This window comes from Leptonotus elevatus, chromosome 4 (genome assembly GCF_054856555.1).
Source record: "Leptonotus elevatus isolate MCC_2025b chromosome 4, RoL_Lele_1.0, whole genome shotgun sequence".
Lineage (NCBI taxonomy): Eukaryota > Metazoa > Chordata > Actinopteri > Syngnathiformes > Syngnathidae > Leptonotus > Leptonotus elevatus.
The window spans coordinates 28249087-28265712 of NC_141242.1; the positions used below are offsets into that span (position 1 = coordinate 28249087).

The window sequence follows — 16626 nt, forward strand, 5'->3', positions numbered from 1 at the left end:
GTTTAAAAACGAACAAGAACGCAGTAAGTTTGTACCTTTTGTAAAAAATAAAATAAAATGTTCGCATCACGGAAGCAGCTCCAGCCTGACTTATCATTTAAGACTCAATCGCCGAAGAAGATAGCAACCTTACACCAAAAATAGTTTTTACTTTTAAATTGAAGTTTAGATTATCTTTTAAAAGGAACCCCAACTAATGACAAGTTTGCTCTATATTATTTATGAGATAAATTTTTAAAAAATCATTTCCAATTTAAGACATTTTGTCGAAACTTTATCTGGAACGTAATGTCGCAACACATTCAGTGCGTAGTGACGTAGAATGCCGGCTGGCTCTCTGCCGAGCAATGTCAAACCCTTATCAGGGATGAAAACGGGTCAGGGTGAAAAAGCTGAGAAACACTTTGACAAAGAGATGGCGGATTTAAATGTTGAAAATTATACGGCGTAAAAAAATAAATAAAAAAAAACAGTTTGCAACATCTTTGCTACATTTATTGGACCATGGATGAATGTTGAAAAAAACAGCATGTGCAAGTAAGAATGGGTACCTTTTGTATTTGAACCGGTTCGGTTCCAATTGTCAGTATCGGGGTATTGATACAGGTACTGAACAGTACCAATTTTCGGTACTTTTGTTCTGTTGTTTGTGGTAATAAATGTTAATTTATTTAATAATAAAATGATAATTTTATAAAAGAACATTCACTTTAACAGTAATTTTTCATTAAATAAAATCTGACAAATAGTAAAACATCCTGAATTTAAAACAAATGAGCCAGAGAGGGTGGAGTAAAAAAAAAAAAACAATTTTAAATCAAGGTATAACATGAATAAAGTCTTGACCCTCAAAAAGAGGTCTGCACTTGTCAGCACCGAGAAGCCCCCGCAGCAGGTGGGGCCCACGCTCAAACAAAGCATGCTAGGAACCGCGAAGCTTCACTCTCGTTTGGCTTGTCGGCGGTCAAATCTCGCTTACTCTCACGATCCACCCAAACCCGGAAATGTAGCGTGAATAAAAACAGGCGCAAGTGGGTGACATCAGTACGCTGGTTGCGCGTACACCGCTGCGCTCAAGTGCGCCATAGAAAATTAACAACACATATCTACTCCCGCACAGTCACAACTAAAGACGTGCTTTGGAACATGTCAACGTCTGATTTAATGTTATTCGGTACCGACTTCAGTACCCATCTCAACCGGAGTTCACTTGATACACTGACTCTCCAGTCACCTAACCCCACCCCTGAAATATTTTCTTAACGGATCTGCATGATTCACTTAAGTGACCGATTTTGGTTTTAAAACGGTGAATTTGCGCCAAAAGGTGAGAGATGTTCATGCCTACACTATAAAGAAAGCAAGATAAGCATGGTAGCGTTCCGTTTCGAAGCACCAATCAGAAATATATTGTTCAGTTATTACTATCTATATCAACAAAAATACTGTCACCGCAAATTTCCTTAAAATATTGTGATATAATTTTTAAGCTATATCACACACCCCTAGTAGAACAATCGCGATTATTATTTGGGGGTCATTGTGCTGATTTTGAGCAATGGAAGTATGCTGACTCACCTATCTTAACACAGCCTTTGTCTGTCATCAGAAGATTAGACACCTTTAGATCCCTGTGAAAACACGACACTGTAAGAAAATCTGACAGGTGGGAGTAAGTCATTGTTAGGCAACTCACAAGTAAGTCGTAAGTCTTTTCCTTCAAGTCCCAAGTCAAGACTGACAAGTCCCGAATCAAGTGCCAAGCCAAGACTGACAAGTCCCAAGTCAAGTGCCAAGTCGAGACTGACAAAGTCTCAAGCAATTCACAAGTCCTACACTTTGAGTTTCAAGTCCTTTCGAGTCATTTTAACAACATCGAAGATTATATTATTTCGGGTGACCATCAACGTAGGAGTCAGGGACTCATGGAGTGAACCAAGAGTGGTGCAACAGATTGCCGTGTATGCAATGTGTTACCAGTGAGTTTACAGTCTCATTAAGTACGCAGCTAGCAACGATAATTAGCCGATAAACAACTGACATTAGCTTACTTACCGTTCTTTGTGCAACTTCAGATGTTGAATGAAGTTTAAAGTTGTTGCCTCTCCATCAATGATCTAATCTTGGACATACTGGACATATTAATTTTTTGTTGACCACCTCATAGTTTTTGTACCCAAACAAATAGCGGTGCAACGAATCACAAAAGTCACGGATCGGATTGGTAAAATTTTTTGTTATATATATATATATATATATATATATATATATATATATATATATATATATATATATATATATATATATATATTGTAAACTCAAAATGTCTAATGTGGCCGTTAGGATTTAGGAACACAACATTAAGTGTAATATATAAGGCAAGATACATAATTATTTTATACATGGTCCATGTATATAATAACAAGGTATGCTGTCTTACATTATATAGCACTTGTAATGTACTTGATGTTGTGTTCCTAAAATCCAAATGGCTATATTGGACATTTTGAATGTTTTTTGTTTTATAAGATAACTATAAATGAAGGCAAAGATCTATTTATTTAAGTTTAATAAAAAAAAAAAAAACATCTACGTGCAATTTAAAGCACGCCGGTGCAAAGTACGGTACATTGACCATGCAATTGCAACGCCAGAAAATGCTCAGGTGCTCACCCCGCGTTTGGTGTTTAATATACCATTCGCCAACATGTCTCTGATGTCTGTGGTGTGGATGCATTTCAATTTTTATTGTGCTTTGTTAAAATGACCGTGCTAAATAGGCCTAAATATTTTATAATAATATTATAATTTTAATTAATAATAAGAAATGCAATGATAAGAAAAAATTGGCATTAATTTTTTTTCGTCATTTCGGTTTTCGGCCAAGCATTTCTAATTTTCGGTTTTGGCCCAAAAATTTCCTTTCGGTGCATCCCAACTCATGACAGCTCCTGGTAGTCTATCTGACCATTAAATCTAGATCAGCAAATGAACAAAATAAATGCAACTTCTCATGTTGAATAAATTTGATAGATAGATGAACTTTATGGTCTGTTTTTTCAAGGGCTTACAAATGTATTACAGAAAATTTATATTTGCTGAAATCTTGCCCCCCCCATATTATTGAATGAATATGACCCACAACAAATTACGTTTTCAAATAACATTAACCCCAATGATGAACACAAACTTTGGATTTTCATTTCCCTTGCCCGGACGCAGGTCACCGGGCCCCCCTTCTGGAGCTAGGCCTGGAGCTGGGGCTCGAGCGTCTGGTGGCCGGTCCTATACCCATGGGGCCCGGCCGGGCACAGCCCGAAAAGGCAACGTGGGTCCCCCTTCCCATGGGCTCACCACCGGTGGAAGGGGCCAAAGGGGTCGGGTGCACAGTGAGTTGGGTGGCAGCCAAAGGCGGGGGCCTTGGCGGTCCGACCCCTGGCTACTGAAGCTAGCTCTGGGGACATGGAATGTCACCTCTATGACAGGGAAGGAGCCCAAGCTGGTGTGCGAGGATGAGAAGTTCCGACTAGATATAGTCAGACTCGCCTCCACACATGGCTTGGGTTCTGGTACCAATCCTCTCGAGAGGGGCTGGACCCTCTTCCACTCTGGAGTTGCCCACGGTGAGAGGCGCAGAGCAGGGTGTGGGCCGGGTCCTGACTGTTGTTTGTGCTTATGCACCGAACAGCAGTTCAGCGTACCCACCCTTTCTGGAGTCCTTGGAGGGTGTGCTGGAGAGCGCTCCCCCCGGGGACTCCCTTGTTCTGCTGGGGGACTTCAACGCTCACATGGGTAATGACAGTGAGACCTGGAGGGGCGTGATTGGGAGGAACGGCCCCCCCGATCAAAACCCGAGCAGTGTTTTGTTGTTGGACTTCTGTGCTCGTCACGGACTGACCATAACGAACACCATGTTCAAGTACAAGGGTGTCCATATGTGCACTTGGCACCAGGACACCCTAGGCTGCAGTTTGATGATCGACTTTGTAGTCGTGTCATCGGATTTGCGGCCGTATGAGCTGTCAACTGATCACCACCTGGTGGCTCAGATGGCGGGGTAAGATGCTGGTCCGACCAGGCAGACCCAAACGTATTGTGAGGGTCTGCTGGGAACGTCTGGCAGAATCCCCTGTCACAAAGAGTTTCAACGCCCACCTCCGGCAGAACTTCTCCCTTGTCCCGGGGGAGGCGGGGGACATTGAGTCCGAGTGGACCATGTTTCGCGCTTCCATTGTTGAGGCGGCCGATCGGAGCTGTGGCCGTAAGGTGGTTGGTGCCTGTCGTGGCGGCAATCCTCGAACCCGTAAGGGACGCCGTCAAGGTGAAGAAGGAGTCCTATTGGGCCTTTTTGGCCTGTGGGACTCCGGAGGCTGCTGACAGGTACCGGCTGGCCAAGCGGAATGCGGCTTCGGCGGTCGCTGAGGCAAAAACTCGCATATGGGAGGAGTTTGGTGAGGCCATAGAAAACGACTTCCGGACGGCTTTGAGGAAATTCTGGTCCACCATCCGGCGTCTCAGGAGAGGAAAGCAGTGCGCCATTAACACTGTGTATAGTGGAGATGGGGTGCTGTTGACCTCGACTCGGGACGTCGTGAATCGGTGGGGAGAATACTTCGAAGACCTCTTCAATTCGTTTGAGGAAGCAGGGTCTGGGGACTCTAAGGTGGGCCCCCCTATCTCTGGGGTCGAAGTCACTGAGGTGGTTGGAAAGCTTCTCGGTGGCGGGGCCTCTGGGGTGGATGAGATCCGCCCGGAGTTCCTAAAGGCTCTGGCTGTTGTGGGGCTGTCGTGGTTGACACGTCTCTACAACATCGCGTGGACATCAGGGACAGTGCCTCTGGATTGGCAGACCGGGGTGGTGGTTCCCCTTTTTAAGAAGGGGGACAGGTGTGTTCCAACTTTAGAGGGATCACACTCCTCAGCCTCCCAGGTAAGGGTCTATTCAGGGGTGCTGGAGAGGAGGGTCCGTCGGGAAGTCGAATCTCGGATTCAGGAGGAGCAGTGTGGTTTTCGTCCCGGCCGTGGAACAGTGGACCAGCTCTACACTCTCAGCAGGGTCCTCGAGGGTGCGTGGGAGTTCGCCCAACCAGTCCACATGTGCTTTGTGGACTTGGAGAAGGCGTTGGACAGTGTCCCTCTGGGAGTCCTGTGGGGGGTGCTTCGGGAGTATGGGGTACCGAGCCCCCTGATACGAGCTATTCGGTCCCTGTACAACCGATGTCAGAGTTTGGTCCGCATTGCCGGCAGTAAGTCGAATTCGTTTCCAGTGAGGGTTGGACTCCGCCAAGGTTGCCCTTTGTCACCTGTTCTGTTCATAACTTTTATGGACAGAATTTCTAGTCGTAGCCGAAGCGTTGAGGGGGTCCGGTTTGATGGCCTCACCATTGCATCTCTGCTTTTTGCAGATGATGTGGTGCTGTTGGCTTCTTCAAGCCGTGATCTCCAGCTCTCACTGGAGCGGTTCGCAGCCGTGTGTGAAGCGGTTGTGATAGGATCAGCACCTCCAAATCCGAGACCATGGTCCGCAGTCGGAAAAGGGTGGAGTGCCCTCTACGGGTCGGGGATGAGATCCTGCCCCAAGTGGAGGAGTTCAAGTATCTTGGGGTCTTGTTCACGAGTGAGGGTAGGTTAGAGCGGGAGATCGACACGCGGATCGGTGCAGCCGCATCCGTTGTGGTGAGGAAGGAGCTGAGCCGAAAGGCATAGCTCTCGATTTACCGGTCGATCTACGTTCCTGCCCTCACCTATGGTCACGAGCTGTGGGTCGTGACCGAAAGAACAAGGTCCCGGATACAAGCGGCCGAAATTAGTTTCCTCCGCAGGGTAGCCGGGCTCTCCCTTAGAGATAGGGTGAGAAGCGCGGAATTGAAGACGGAACGGAACATATACTGAATGTGTACAATGACTTGACTCATTATCTGCCACTGACAGCAATATAAGTCAAAGATCCATTTTAACTGGACTGGCAGTGAATGAGTTAATAGACTTAGAATTATTTTTTTCTTTTTAAGGCCATAACAAAGTACTGGCTTATGAGTCATGACTAAATCTCCATAAATAAAACAATGGCCGTCAATAATGGACAATATACTGGACGTGGATCGTCTTATACATAAGCTGAAACTGAAGAAAAACTTTCGTAAAAATGGGGTAGATACCACGGTCTTCAAACTTCCGTAAGTCACACACCTATGCTGTTTCTCCAAATGTATCTCAGAGTGCTTCGGAGAACTGAGACACGCTGCACACTCGCACTAATCAACGGGAATGTGCAACATCGCAACAGTAACCGGAAACAGCGTAGGTGTGTGACTTACGGAAATCCGAAGTCCCGCCGCCTTGGTAGCATATACCCCCATTGGGGAAAATGGCTGACATTCATGGAAAAATTGTTTATTCATGGAACACAACATTAACACAAGTATCTTCTTTTTCTTTTACTATTTGTTGTTTTGCTCCTATTATTCATACAGAAAAATAACAGTGCTTTGGAGAACATACAGTGCATAACAATATAATATCAAATAACTCCGGTAAACCGCTAGCGAAGGAAGTGTTCTAGATCGCCGTCACGCTTTTGGTGTGAATGTAGCATTAAGATCTGAGTTGAAGTCACATGAGCCCCGTTTCCACTTCGAGTAAAGGCAGGGGGGTAGGGACTTACACAGGAACCGTCCTCTCAGCCTGCCCGCTTGTGGCTGTGTCTCCACTGCGGAGTACGACCCATTTTGCGACATCACGGGTTTCAATTGACACGTCGTGCGACGGATTCTCCCGTGACATTACCCAAGCACGGTGCCGAAAATCACAACGCGGAAAGAGAAAAACTTCAGGCGGTTGCCTTTTTTTCTGCTATTTATTTTTGTGTATTTGCCGTGGATGGACAGTTAGAGAAAGAGGAGGCGGCGCCGAGATGAAGAATTTGAAAAGGCTGACTTGCAACGTCACAAATTTCTCCCGTGACGTCACCCAAGCACGGCGCGGCAAAAATCAGAACACAAACGAGGAAAGAGGAAAACTTGTGGTGGTTGCCGATTTTTTTTCCTGCGTTTTATTTATGTGTATTTGCCGTGAATGGTTGGTTTGAGTGAGAGGAGACGGCGTCTAGATGAAGAATTTGAAAAGGCGAATAGTAGAGTGGAACGAAAATAGGCAAAGGATTATTAGGAGAGTTGTTTTGTTGGAAGAGACTTAAGCCGAGAATGCATCATCGTCGTGCATGAAGGTAAGATAATTTTATATGCTAAATAATTTTTAGCCAATCAGGGCCAGTGGAGTACCTACCCTCGAGTAGCACCTTCGCTCGTCCCCGTAAGTTCCTGTAAATGTGGCCCGGTTGAGAAAGCTCCTGCAGTGGAGACGCGCACATAGGGGGCTGGCCTGTGGAAACGGGCCTATGGTCATAGGGCACTTTGACTGGACACAAAGATCTGCTCTCTGTTAAACCAGGTGTCTTTCAATAGCGTAATTTTGTTAACAAAGAGAAACATCCAAGTCTAATCTCTTGGAGTAAAAATAAGATAAAATGGGCTTTTTCTTTTTTTGAAGAGGGAAGTGAAACACATTGACCTGTGAATGATGAAATTGTGATGGAGATAGCGCAACCCTCTCAACAATTGCAGTATGATACATTTCACCTGAAAAAAATGGAAGGAAAAGAATTACAACTGCAGTATGCCACATATCAACACATCTCTTCTGAAAATAAAAGGGTATTGTTTTTAACAAAAAATTTGCAGTTTTGTCATTTTTTAGTACTGATTTGAGAACCGTTTAAGCACCGGAAAACTTTTAAAAGTATATCGTATCGGATAAAACCAAAAGATACCCAACCCTAATTACAAAAGCATTTTTTCCTTTGATTACTGTTTATTAACTCTTTTACTGCCAAAAACGTTAAATAACGTTTAGTAAAAACCTACGGAGGGGCGCCAAAGACATTAAAAGACGTTCACTATGTTTTTTTTGGGGGTTTTTGGAAACGGGTGGAGGAAAGCCTTGGCCAGCTGTGCTGAAAGTATCAAGCAGATCTAGTTAGTATAATGACTAGTTTTGGCTCCTAGATGGCAGCGATGACTCTCTTTGGACAAGATTGGGTGGGCGTCAGTAGAAGACGTGAGGCGGAGCTAGAGTGTTGAGGGGACAATGGCTGATGAAGCAACAATGGTGACCGGTTGCAAGCAGCTCACGCTTGAGCATTTTTTTCAAAGACGAAAAGCATCGATCAATACTAAAAAGCACATTGATGTCGACGATGATGATAATGGTGACTCCGAGCTTGACGCCGAAGTTGGAAGCGTTGACGCGGCCGCTATGATCACGTCATAAAGCCTCACCGGCTAGCGATGCTAACGCCGGAAAACAAGGAGCACAACCGAGCACAGGCGGACGTTCAATCGGACGATGAAGAGTAGTCGAAAAGCATCGACCAATGCACATTGATGATGACGATGATGATGATGGTGACTCCCGAGGTTGACGCCGAAGTTGGAAGCGTTGACGCGGCGCGGTTATGATCACGTCATGAAGCCTCACCGGCTAGCGATGCTAATGCCGGAAAACGCGGAGCACAACTGAGCACAGGCGGACGTTCAATCGGACGATGAAGAGTACCCCGAGTCCAATGCATATTCATCGGTGGAGCGGGTACAGTCTGATCACGGAGACGACACTGGTTCTGGACTACGATGCCACCATGAATGGAGTGGATAAGGTGGATCAGAACATCTACCACCCGGTATAGGAACTGAAGGACATGAGGAAGCCAGACGTAACACCACCGTAACGTAACCGTATCATGATCCTGATAGTAGACTTAATGGCAACACACACTGCAGTATATACTTGCTATTCCCCGGAAAAAACGGCCGGCAAGAAAGTGCACGCGAAGGGGCAATCGCAGTGAAACTAATCTGTTGTGCAAATCCTGTTGCAACTCCTTGCACACAGGGGAGTGTTACACAAAAAGAAAAACTGTAGTTGAAGCATCCACATAATTGTAAATAGTACCACAGTTGCACACATTTGTAAATAGTTTGCCAAACTGTTGTGTCAAATTGTTACACTGTTGAATGTAAATAAATGTATTTTGCTATAAAAAAAACACCTTTTCATTGTTGGTGGTAGTGTTTTACATAAGTAAAGCACTGTTTAGATGTTTGTGGCATCATTCATGGAAAAAAAAGGTGTCAAATTCACTAGAGTGCATGAAATAATATCGTTTCACTAAAAGCTTGATTTCTCCGTATTTTGGTCCAAAACAAGAGCATTTGGGTGAAACTAACCATTTCCTATTGTTGATTACTGAAGAACGAAATAAGGTAGAAACAAACTTTTTTTTTCTGATGAAAGATGAGAGTTCAATCTTTCATTTGGTAGTATGTGTGTTTCCATAGTCCAAACACAAATTTTTCTGTGGATCTTGAAAGATCAGTCAAAATGCTTAAATCGGCTGGCACCCCTTTTCTGAAAACGTCTGGCAGTCAAAGAGTTAACCAGTGATTGGTGGTTATTTCGTACTTTGTATTTGTAGTGATTGAAAAAAAAAGGGGGATTAATGTTGTAAAAAAAATAATCTGAATTGCTTATGTACCTCAAATTTTACATAATTGAAAAATAAGGTTGGCCCTTTTGGGTATTCAAAGTTGAGAAGCCATTACAGTGAGGTTCTGTCTTACCTGAGCTTCAGAGAATGGTGTCTGAATGTTCTCCAGCAGACTAGCCAAGTCCTGCTCACAATAGCTCATCACCAGAAACAGACTAAACATAAAACCACAAAAATAAGGCAGACATTTTTTTTTTAAAGGGTGTTACTTGATCTTATGCCTTACTTGACTTACTATGATTCAAAACGCTATCTAACTTGATAAATTATTCAATTTCATTTTATTTATTAACCTTAAAAACTTGACAAATTTGTGCTCCTAACCAGTGTACAGATTTGAATGCATCCCACCGCTGAGGTTACAGCCTGGTACACCAATGTGTCAGTAATAATGGTTTGCTTCTGAGGTTCATTCCTGTGTTTGGTTTAAATGCAGATTAAAACATTGTAATGCTTGTAAATGTATTTCATGACAAATAAAATACTGTGGAACACTGAAGTCAAAGGTTAAAGTAGTGGTTTCAGAATTTTACAAGACTTTTACCAGAATTTGTGGGTCAATTATTCTCCTTAATTAGCGAGATGACATTAAAGCCCATATCCCACTGGGTGGCAAACATTTGTGATGCTAGCAAATGAAAAAAATGAGTCTGGGTTTTTTCAAGGCAGCAATGTTCGCCTAATGTTTTAAAGTTGTTTTCTTATCTCAAGGAAATTTGAAAAATATTTTAAAATATCCGTGCGACAACAGAAAAAAAAGTTTGGCCAATTTTAGACAAACGTCAAACGTTTACAGTACACAATGTTTAGCAAACAGTGCGACCTTGGATGAACTCTGACAAACACTGATGTGAAATTGAAATTCGCTAGCATCGCAAATGTTTGCTAACCTTGCTCTGCAAGATGAATTCTCCAGTATTTTTGAGTTCACAAACTCCTGAGAATCCATCTTTTACCGAACCTGCTGATTTTTTTACAGATCTGAACCACTGTTTTTTCGGACCAATCACAAAGCCACATTGTGTTTGGGGGCGGGATATGCAGCTGTGATGAAAGTGCCGAAGTCGTGGGAAACAAAAAAATCTAACATGGCGATGAATGCATGTACGCTGCAATTAATTGTGTCCTTGCAGAATTAATCAGTTTCCTTTTTGAAGAAGAACGAGAGGCGCTTTGTGCATTTTTATCTGGTAAAGATGTTTGTTGTTCATGCTTTTTTTTCTCTACAACGACGACATTCACATCCGTTGCCGTGATTGGTCAAAACAAAAGTTTGGTAGACGTGCACAAGTTGGTGCTTATCGTTTAGATGTCGGCAAGTACTTACAATTGTCGGGAGGGGAGATTCGGGGCTAAAATCGGGCTAATTTTCCTGCCGTGTGAACCCGGCTTTTTAGTGGCCCTTAAACTGTTCACAATGGGTACTCCTTGCAAGCCTCTGGCCAATTGTTTTCAAACTGGCTTCATGTTTGAATTTCCCACCCTCTGTCTGCGGATGTGTTGACATGCATGCAGTGTGTACATGAAGAAAGAAGTGTGCATTTTCATTTTTTGGCCAGAGGTGGCAGTAGCGATTCAAAATTAAATTTTCTGCATTGAGCAGCTTTAAGCGTCTTCCTATGTTTCTGACTTGATGTAAATGTTTTGATTTAAGCAAAGGAATGACTGTTAGAAGGCAGTACAGTATTACATTCTAATACTATAAATAAGAATATAATTAGTGAACAGAATATGTACCGTGAACTTAACTGCAATACAGTGAGACTTACTGAAATACAGTGATCTTTAACATAATATTGCAATAAATACCATACTATGACAGCAATACTGTGATAAAACCAAACCTTGAGCTTTGGATATCGTTCCACAGGTTTGCCTGATGAAAATATAATTTCGGCCTGCGATAAGATTGTTTGGGAAAAATCTAAACTTGTCTACACATAACTGGGGTTTTTGCAAACAGGAGCTATTTTTTCTGCGGCCACACGTCCCCGAGGATTTTTTCATTAAAAACTAAGGTTTCCAAAAACTCCGGCCAAAGTGAAGATTTGCGTATTTCTCCAGATTTGCGTATTTCTCCAGATTTTTACGTCATTGCTCTATACACGTCACTCACAAACACGTACCTCAAAAAACTTTCGCCATTGTTTGTCACCTGCTCGGTGTCAGACGCAAAATCACACGGCTCCACGTTGGACGAGATTGAAGTACTGGGCGAGTGAGCAGAGTTGTCCAAGTCGTTTTGTTTCTATGCAAGAAGGCATTGTGGTAGAGGCGGGGTCCCCAGTAGCACACCGGGAGCTCCAGACTTAGCAGGGGGAATGCATAAGAGCATGCTGGGCACAAAGCACCTCTTCGGGCTGGCCGCAGTGAAGCGTCGGTGCAGGCACCAGCCTCTGGTTTCCATACTTAGTGGAGGGAATGCGTCAGAGAGGGCTCCTGTGTCCGTTATCCACTGCCAGGGTAGCTTCTTATAGCCTTTATTTATGTGCCGTTGGCTCCAGACACCAAACTTTTTTTAGTTACTTTTTTTTTTTTACAATGTGTGTGAGTGACTTGATCAGCAGTGGAAGGAGAACATGTCAGGACAGTAGACCCCAGTGATCTCTCCCAAGGTCCTAAAAGCTTCCACAATGTGATTTGTTATTGTAAGTTACACGAATCAAGTTAAGACAAATGTAGCCTTTTTTTCTTCTTTTTTTTGTATTGTATTGTTTTTGTATTTATATTTGTATTTATCCTATACCAGACATGGGCAAACCCCGGCCCGCGGGCCAAATACGGCCCGTTATGCTTTTCAATCCGGCCCGCCGAACTTATCCAATAAGGCTAGAAAAAAATTCAAAATCATTAATTTAATTTTGTCCCTGCAATGCCCGCGTTTCACCAATAGGTGGCGCCAGCCGCGGCACCAGGATTTTTATTGTGGGTGGGCCTGAGGAAAAATGGGTGGGCCAGAGAAAATATGCAAAAAAAAAAATTCCCTTCACATCCCTAATAGTGCTTTACCGCGGGTACCAAGGACAGCAATTAAGTTGCCGCTCTTAACACACACATATTATGGCGTTATTTCGCTTCTTTAATTACGAGGGCGCAGAAAATAAAATCGCTGGCGCGGTCTCACATAAGTGAAGGACTGCTGTGAGTGACCATCTGACCCCGTCTGTAGAAATGAGCGGACCAAAGAAAAGGAAAGTGGACGGTGAGGGCCGAGTGTTTAATAAAGAGTGGACAACACGATATTTTTTCACTGAAGTCCGATCAACGGCTGTATGTCTGATATGCCAAGAAGCAGTTGCGGTTTTTAAAGAGTACAATATCAGCCGTCACTTTGCCACGAAACATGCAAATTATGCTAGCAAGCAGTCAACACAAGAACGGGAGGCTACTGCACAGAGGTTGGCGGCTAATTTACAGGCTCAGCAGAATTTTTTTCACCGACAAACTTCAATTCAGGAGTCAAGTACCAGGGCAGGTTTTTTGCTGGCGTAAAATTGGCGAAGGCTAGCAAGCCTTTCTCCGAAGGCGAGTTTTTGAAAGAATGCATGGTAGAGACAGCAAGTCTCTTGTGTCCGGAGACCAAAGGCAAGTTTGAAAAAATCAGTTTATCACGCAGGACAGTGACTCGCCGTGTGGAACTGATTGATGAAGATATAGTGAGCACGGTAAATAAAAAGGCAGGGACCTTTACGTTATATTCACCGGCACTTGATGAAAGTAACGACATAAAAGACACTGCTCAGCTCCTAATTTTCATCCGAGGGATAAACGACAGTTTTGAGATAACTGAGGAGCTTTTGAGCATGGAGTCGCTGAAGGAGAAAACGCGAGGAGAGGACTTGTATGCACATGTGTCCGCTGTCATCGAGAGGATGAAGCTTCCTTGGAGTAAACTTTCCAATGTCACCACGGATGGATCGCCAAATTTAACAGGAAAAAACGTCGGACTGCTGAAATTTGTGAGTTTTTCTACTTATGTTCTGTTATGAAAAAAAAGTTTGAAAGTGCGTCTTTTAATTGAGTGTGCCTTTATGCACAGCAGTGGAGCAGAAATGATTGACATTGAGTATTTCGTTGGGTAATAATATGTTTTGAATGTTGAAAGTGATCATCTTTTTTCAATAAATCTTGATTTTTTTAACTTTACGCCTTGAATTGAAATCTATTAAAAATAGATGCAATCACCAGGTTTGACAGATCACAGTGTGTATTATAATCTATTTACATTTCTCCTCCCACTTTGCCAAATAGTGTGTAAATGCCGCATCTTGCATATTCATTCAGGCAAACGTACTACCTGGATTAGGGCTATTTTATAATAATCATAATAATAATAATACATTTCATTTAAAAACAGCACCTTTCAAGACACCCAAGGTCACTTTACAAAGCATAAAAACACAGCAAAAGTTGAGCTAAAACAATAAAAATGAAGCTATTGGAAAAGCTGTTTTAAATAAGTGGATTTTGCACATTTGAAAAACGCAGTCCTTAGTGCACACTATAAGTAAATCGGGTTGTACATTTATCTGTGTGTGTTTACTGTGCTATGAGGTCCAAATGCTCCTGGTCCGGCCCATCTGTCAAAATTTCAAACCCATTGTGGCCCGCAAGTCAAAAAGTTTGCCCACCCCTGTCCTATACCCTCCTTTGTGATGTACTCACTCTGTGTGTTTACATGATTGTTTTATTTAATTTATATTTTTAAGTCTTGTGTGCGCCGACAGTCCGTGCTTTGTGTGACGTATTGTGGAAGTGACGCCAAGAGACAATCAGTCTTTGTCTAACTACTGCCGCCTAGAAGCTTGGCATGCATGTAAATGATCCTAAAAACGCACTTCTCAGTTTTTGTGGCTGTTTTTTTTAAACAAACGAGGCAATGTGGACATTTTTTTTTCTACATGGGGAGGGGGGAAATATGCCTTTTTAAAATACCCGTGGAAAGGCCTAAGTTGCCAACCCCTGTTCTATGGGAATAAAAATCGTGTTATGATGTTAAGCTTAGTTTCCATTGTGGCTAAGAGCTTAACTATTCACTGGTTTCTGAGGCTCACATATTCAACTACAATTACTGACCTTTCAAGGTGGCTGCCCACAACAACCTCTTTCAATTCTACTATATTGGGATGTCGGAGCCGCAGCAATAGGGTGATCTCTCTGAGGCTGCTGATGGGAATCCCTGACATGCAAACACAAACACACGCACACACAGATCCTATCAGTTTTAGCACAAACACATGCAAATACTCTACAAATTATAAATAAAAACGAACAAAGACATTGCTGTGGAATTACCATCTTTTTCTTTATCCATCCGAACCTTCTTCAGTGCTACTATTTCATCAGATTTGGTGTCACGAGCACGGTCTGTAGGAAAAATGGCAACAAGTGATTTGACAGAGGAGAGAAGCTTTGAATAAGAATTGCATTTTCACTCCAAGATATGTAAATGACTTACAAACAATGCCATAGGTTCCTTCCCCTATACGGTTGAGCTTTTCAAAACTTCGAACACTTCTACACCTCCCAAACTAGGATAAAAAGAAGAAAGTTTGCGTTCTGGACCCCCAAAAGGGAATAACTGCATCAAAAACAATGTCATGATTCATTCATTCATTTTCCAAGCCACTTATCCTCACCAGGGTCACTAGGGTGTGCTGGAGCCTATCCCAGCTGGGCCAGAGGCGAGCCATGAACTGCCAATCGCTGGGCACAAATTCACCTATTGCGCATGCTTTTGGAACGTTGGAGGAAACTTGAAAAATGTTCAACTTAAGTCGCTGTGGGCTACATGTTAATTAGCAAAGGTTTCAATGATGAGCCAATGAATGCAGGGCATGCTGGACAGTGGGCTATCCAGCAGGAGCTAATTTTAGGAGTGTCCGATTATCATTTTGTACGATACTTCACACAATGACAACAAATAATAAGAGGTTCAAGAAATGGATGGATCTTTATACTGGAATTACACACTGTAGTGAAACGTCTGTGTTCACAATGAAAACGTTTAGATTCCCTCCAATTTAATAGCAAATCAAATCTGTTGTAAATAAGCGAGCGACGTCTGTTGGCTGTTGCTGCCGCCGTCGTCACACCGTTCCGCCCACAATATCATCAATCGAAAATAACAACGATAAAGTAAAATAACAAACATCTAAAGCCAGTGTGAATTAAGACTACACTTATGCGTAACTCGAAAACTATCCTGGCCCATGAAAACGGAATAACAATTTACTTTCACAGCTAAACAAATATATCTTCGTCTGTATATAAAACGTCAGTATAAAAACATTTAGGCGCTGCGTTTTTTACCACAGTATCACCGCAGTTTTAAGCATTACCTTGTAAAAGAGAGCACTAATTACACAGTGTTTACGTCCATTTTCAGAGTACTTATATGTTACTCTAGATCTGTGAAATATCACTTTTATTAGGATAGCCATCTTGCGTTTATCATCCCCTCGTCCTTACCCTATGATTTTTGGGTACTGTGAAAACTTTGTTCTTCATCGATTTGAGCCTTATCGGCCCCGGATCTTCCTCTCCAGCGACGTCCATCTAAAAATAACAGACAGACTTTCCCCGGCTAAAAAACCCAAAACGTTTGTATTTCAGAATATTCTTTCGCTTGTTTGTTGGTATTTATCGCTGCTAATGCTTCTTCTTCTTCTTCTTCTTCTTCTTCTTCTTCTTCTTCTTTTTCTTCTTCTTCCTCCTCCTCCTCCTCCTCCTCCTCTTCCACTTCTTCGTCTTCTTCCAATTTATCTGGCGGTTTCTTGGTGTATACCACCACCTATTGTAGAGGAGAGTGTAAAGGGACTACTGTACAGCAGATTTTAGACTGAAGAGACGTTACAAAATAAGGAGAATAAACACGCACACGACTTGAAATGTGTTATATGAATAAAGCTGCCTTGTCTTGCCTTATGGAGGACCAAAAGTGTCTAAATTAAATAAATAAACACACCAATAAATAATTAAATAAATGTGTGTCATGAAATAATTAAATGTGTCATTTCTTA

General features: G+C 42.7%; 1 protein-coding gene across 4 annotated transcripts in view; it reads right to left on the reverse strand.

Annotated features, from left to right (window-relative positions):
- cdk10 (cyclin dependent kinase 10) overlaps positions 1–16318 on the reverse strand; it is a 45321-nt gene extending 29003 nt beyond the window's left edge. Inside the window, exons 1-8 of one of the 4 annotated variants that reach the window (XM_086073765.1) lie at positions 16076–16316; positions 15063–15135; positions 14900–14971; positions 14681–14783; positions 9678–9759; positions 7570–7637; positions 7285–7380; positions 1579–1631 (exon numbers count right to left, since the gene is read on the reverse strand). In XM_086073765.1, coding sequence (XP_085929891.1) covers positions 1579–1631; positions 7285–7380; positions 7570–7637; positions 9678–9759; positions 14681–14783; positions 14900–14971; positions 15063–15135; positions 16076–16162 — 634 coding nt within the window. In that variant the 5' untranslated portion in view covers positions 16163–16316. Of the gene's footprint in view, positions 1–1578; positions 1632–7284; positions 7381–7569; positions 7638–9677; positions 9760–14680; positions 14784–14899; positions 14972–15062; positions 15136–16075 lie in introns of all 4 variants that reach the window. The other 3 variants (XM_086073767.1, XM_086073766.1, XM_086073768.1) reach the window with 3 other exon arrangements.
- Positions 16319–16626: the final 308 nt, after the last annotated feature.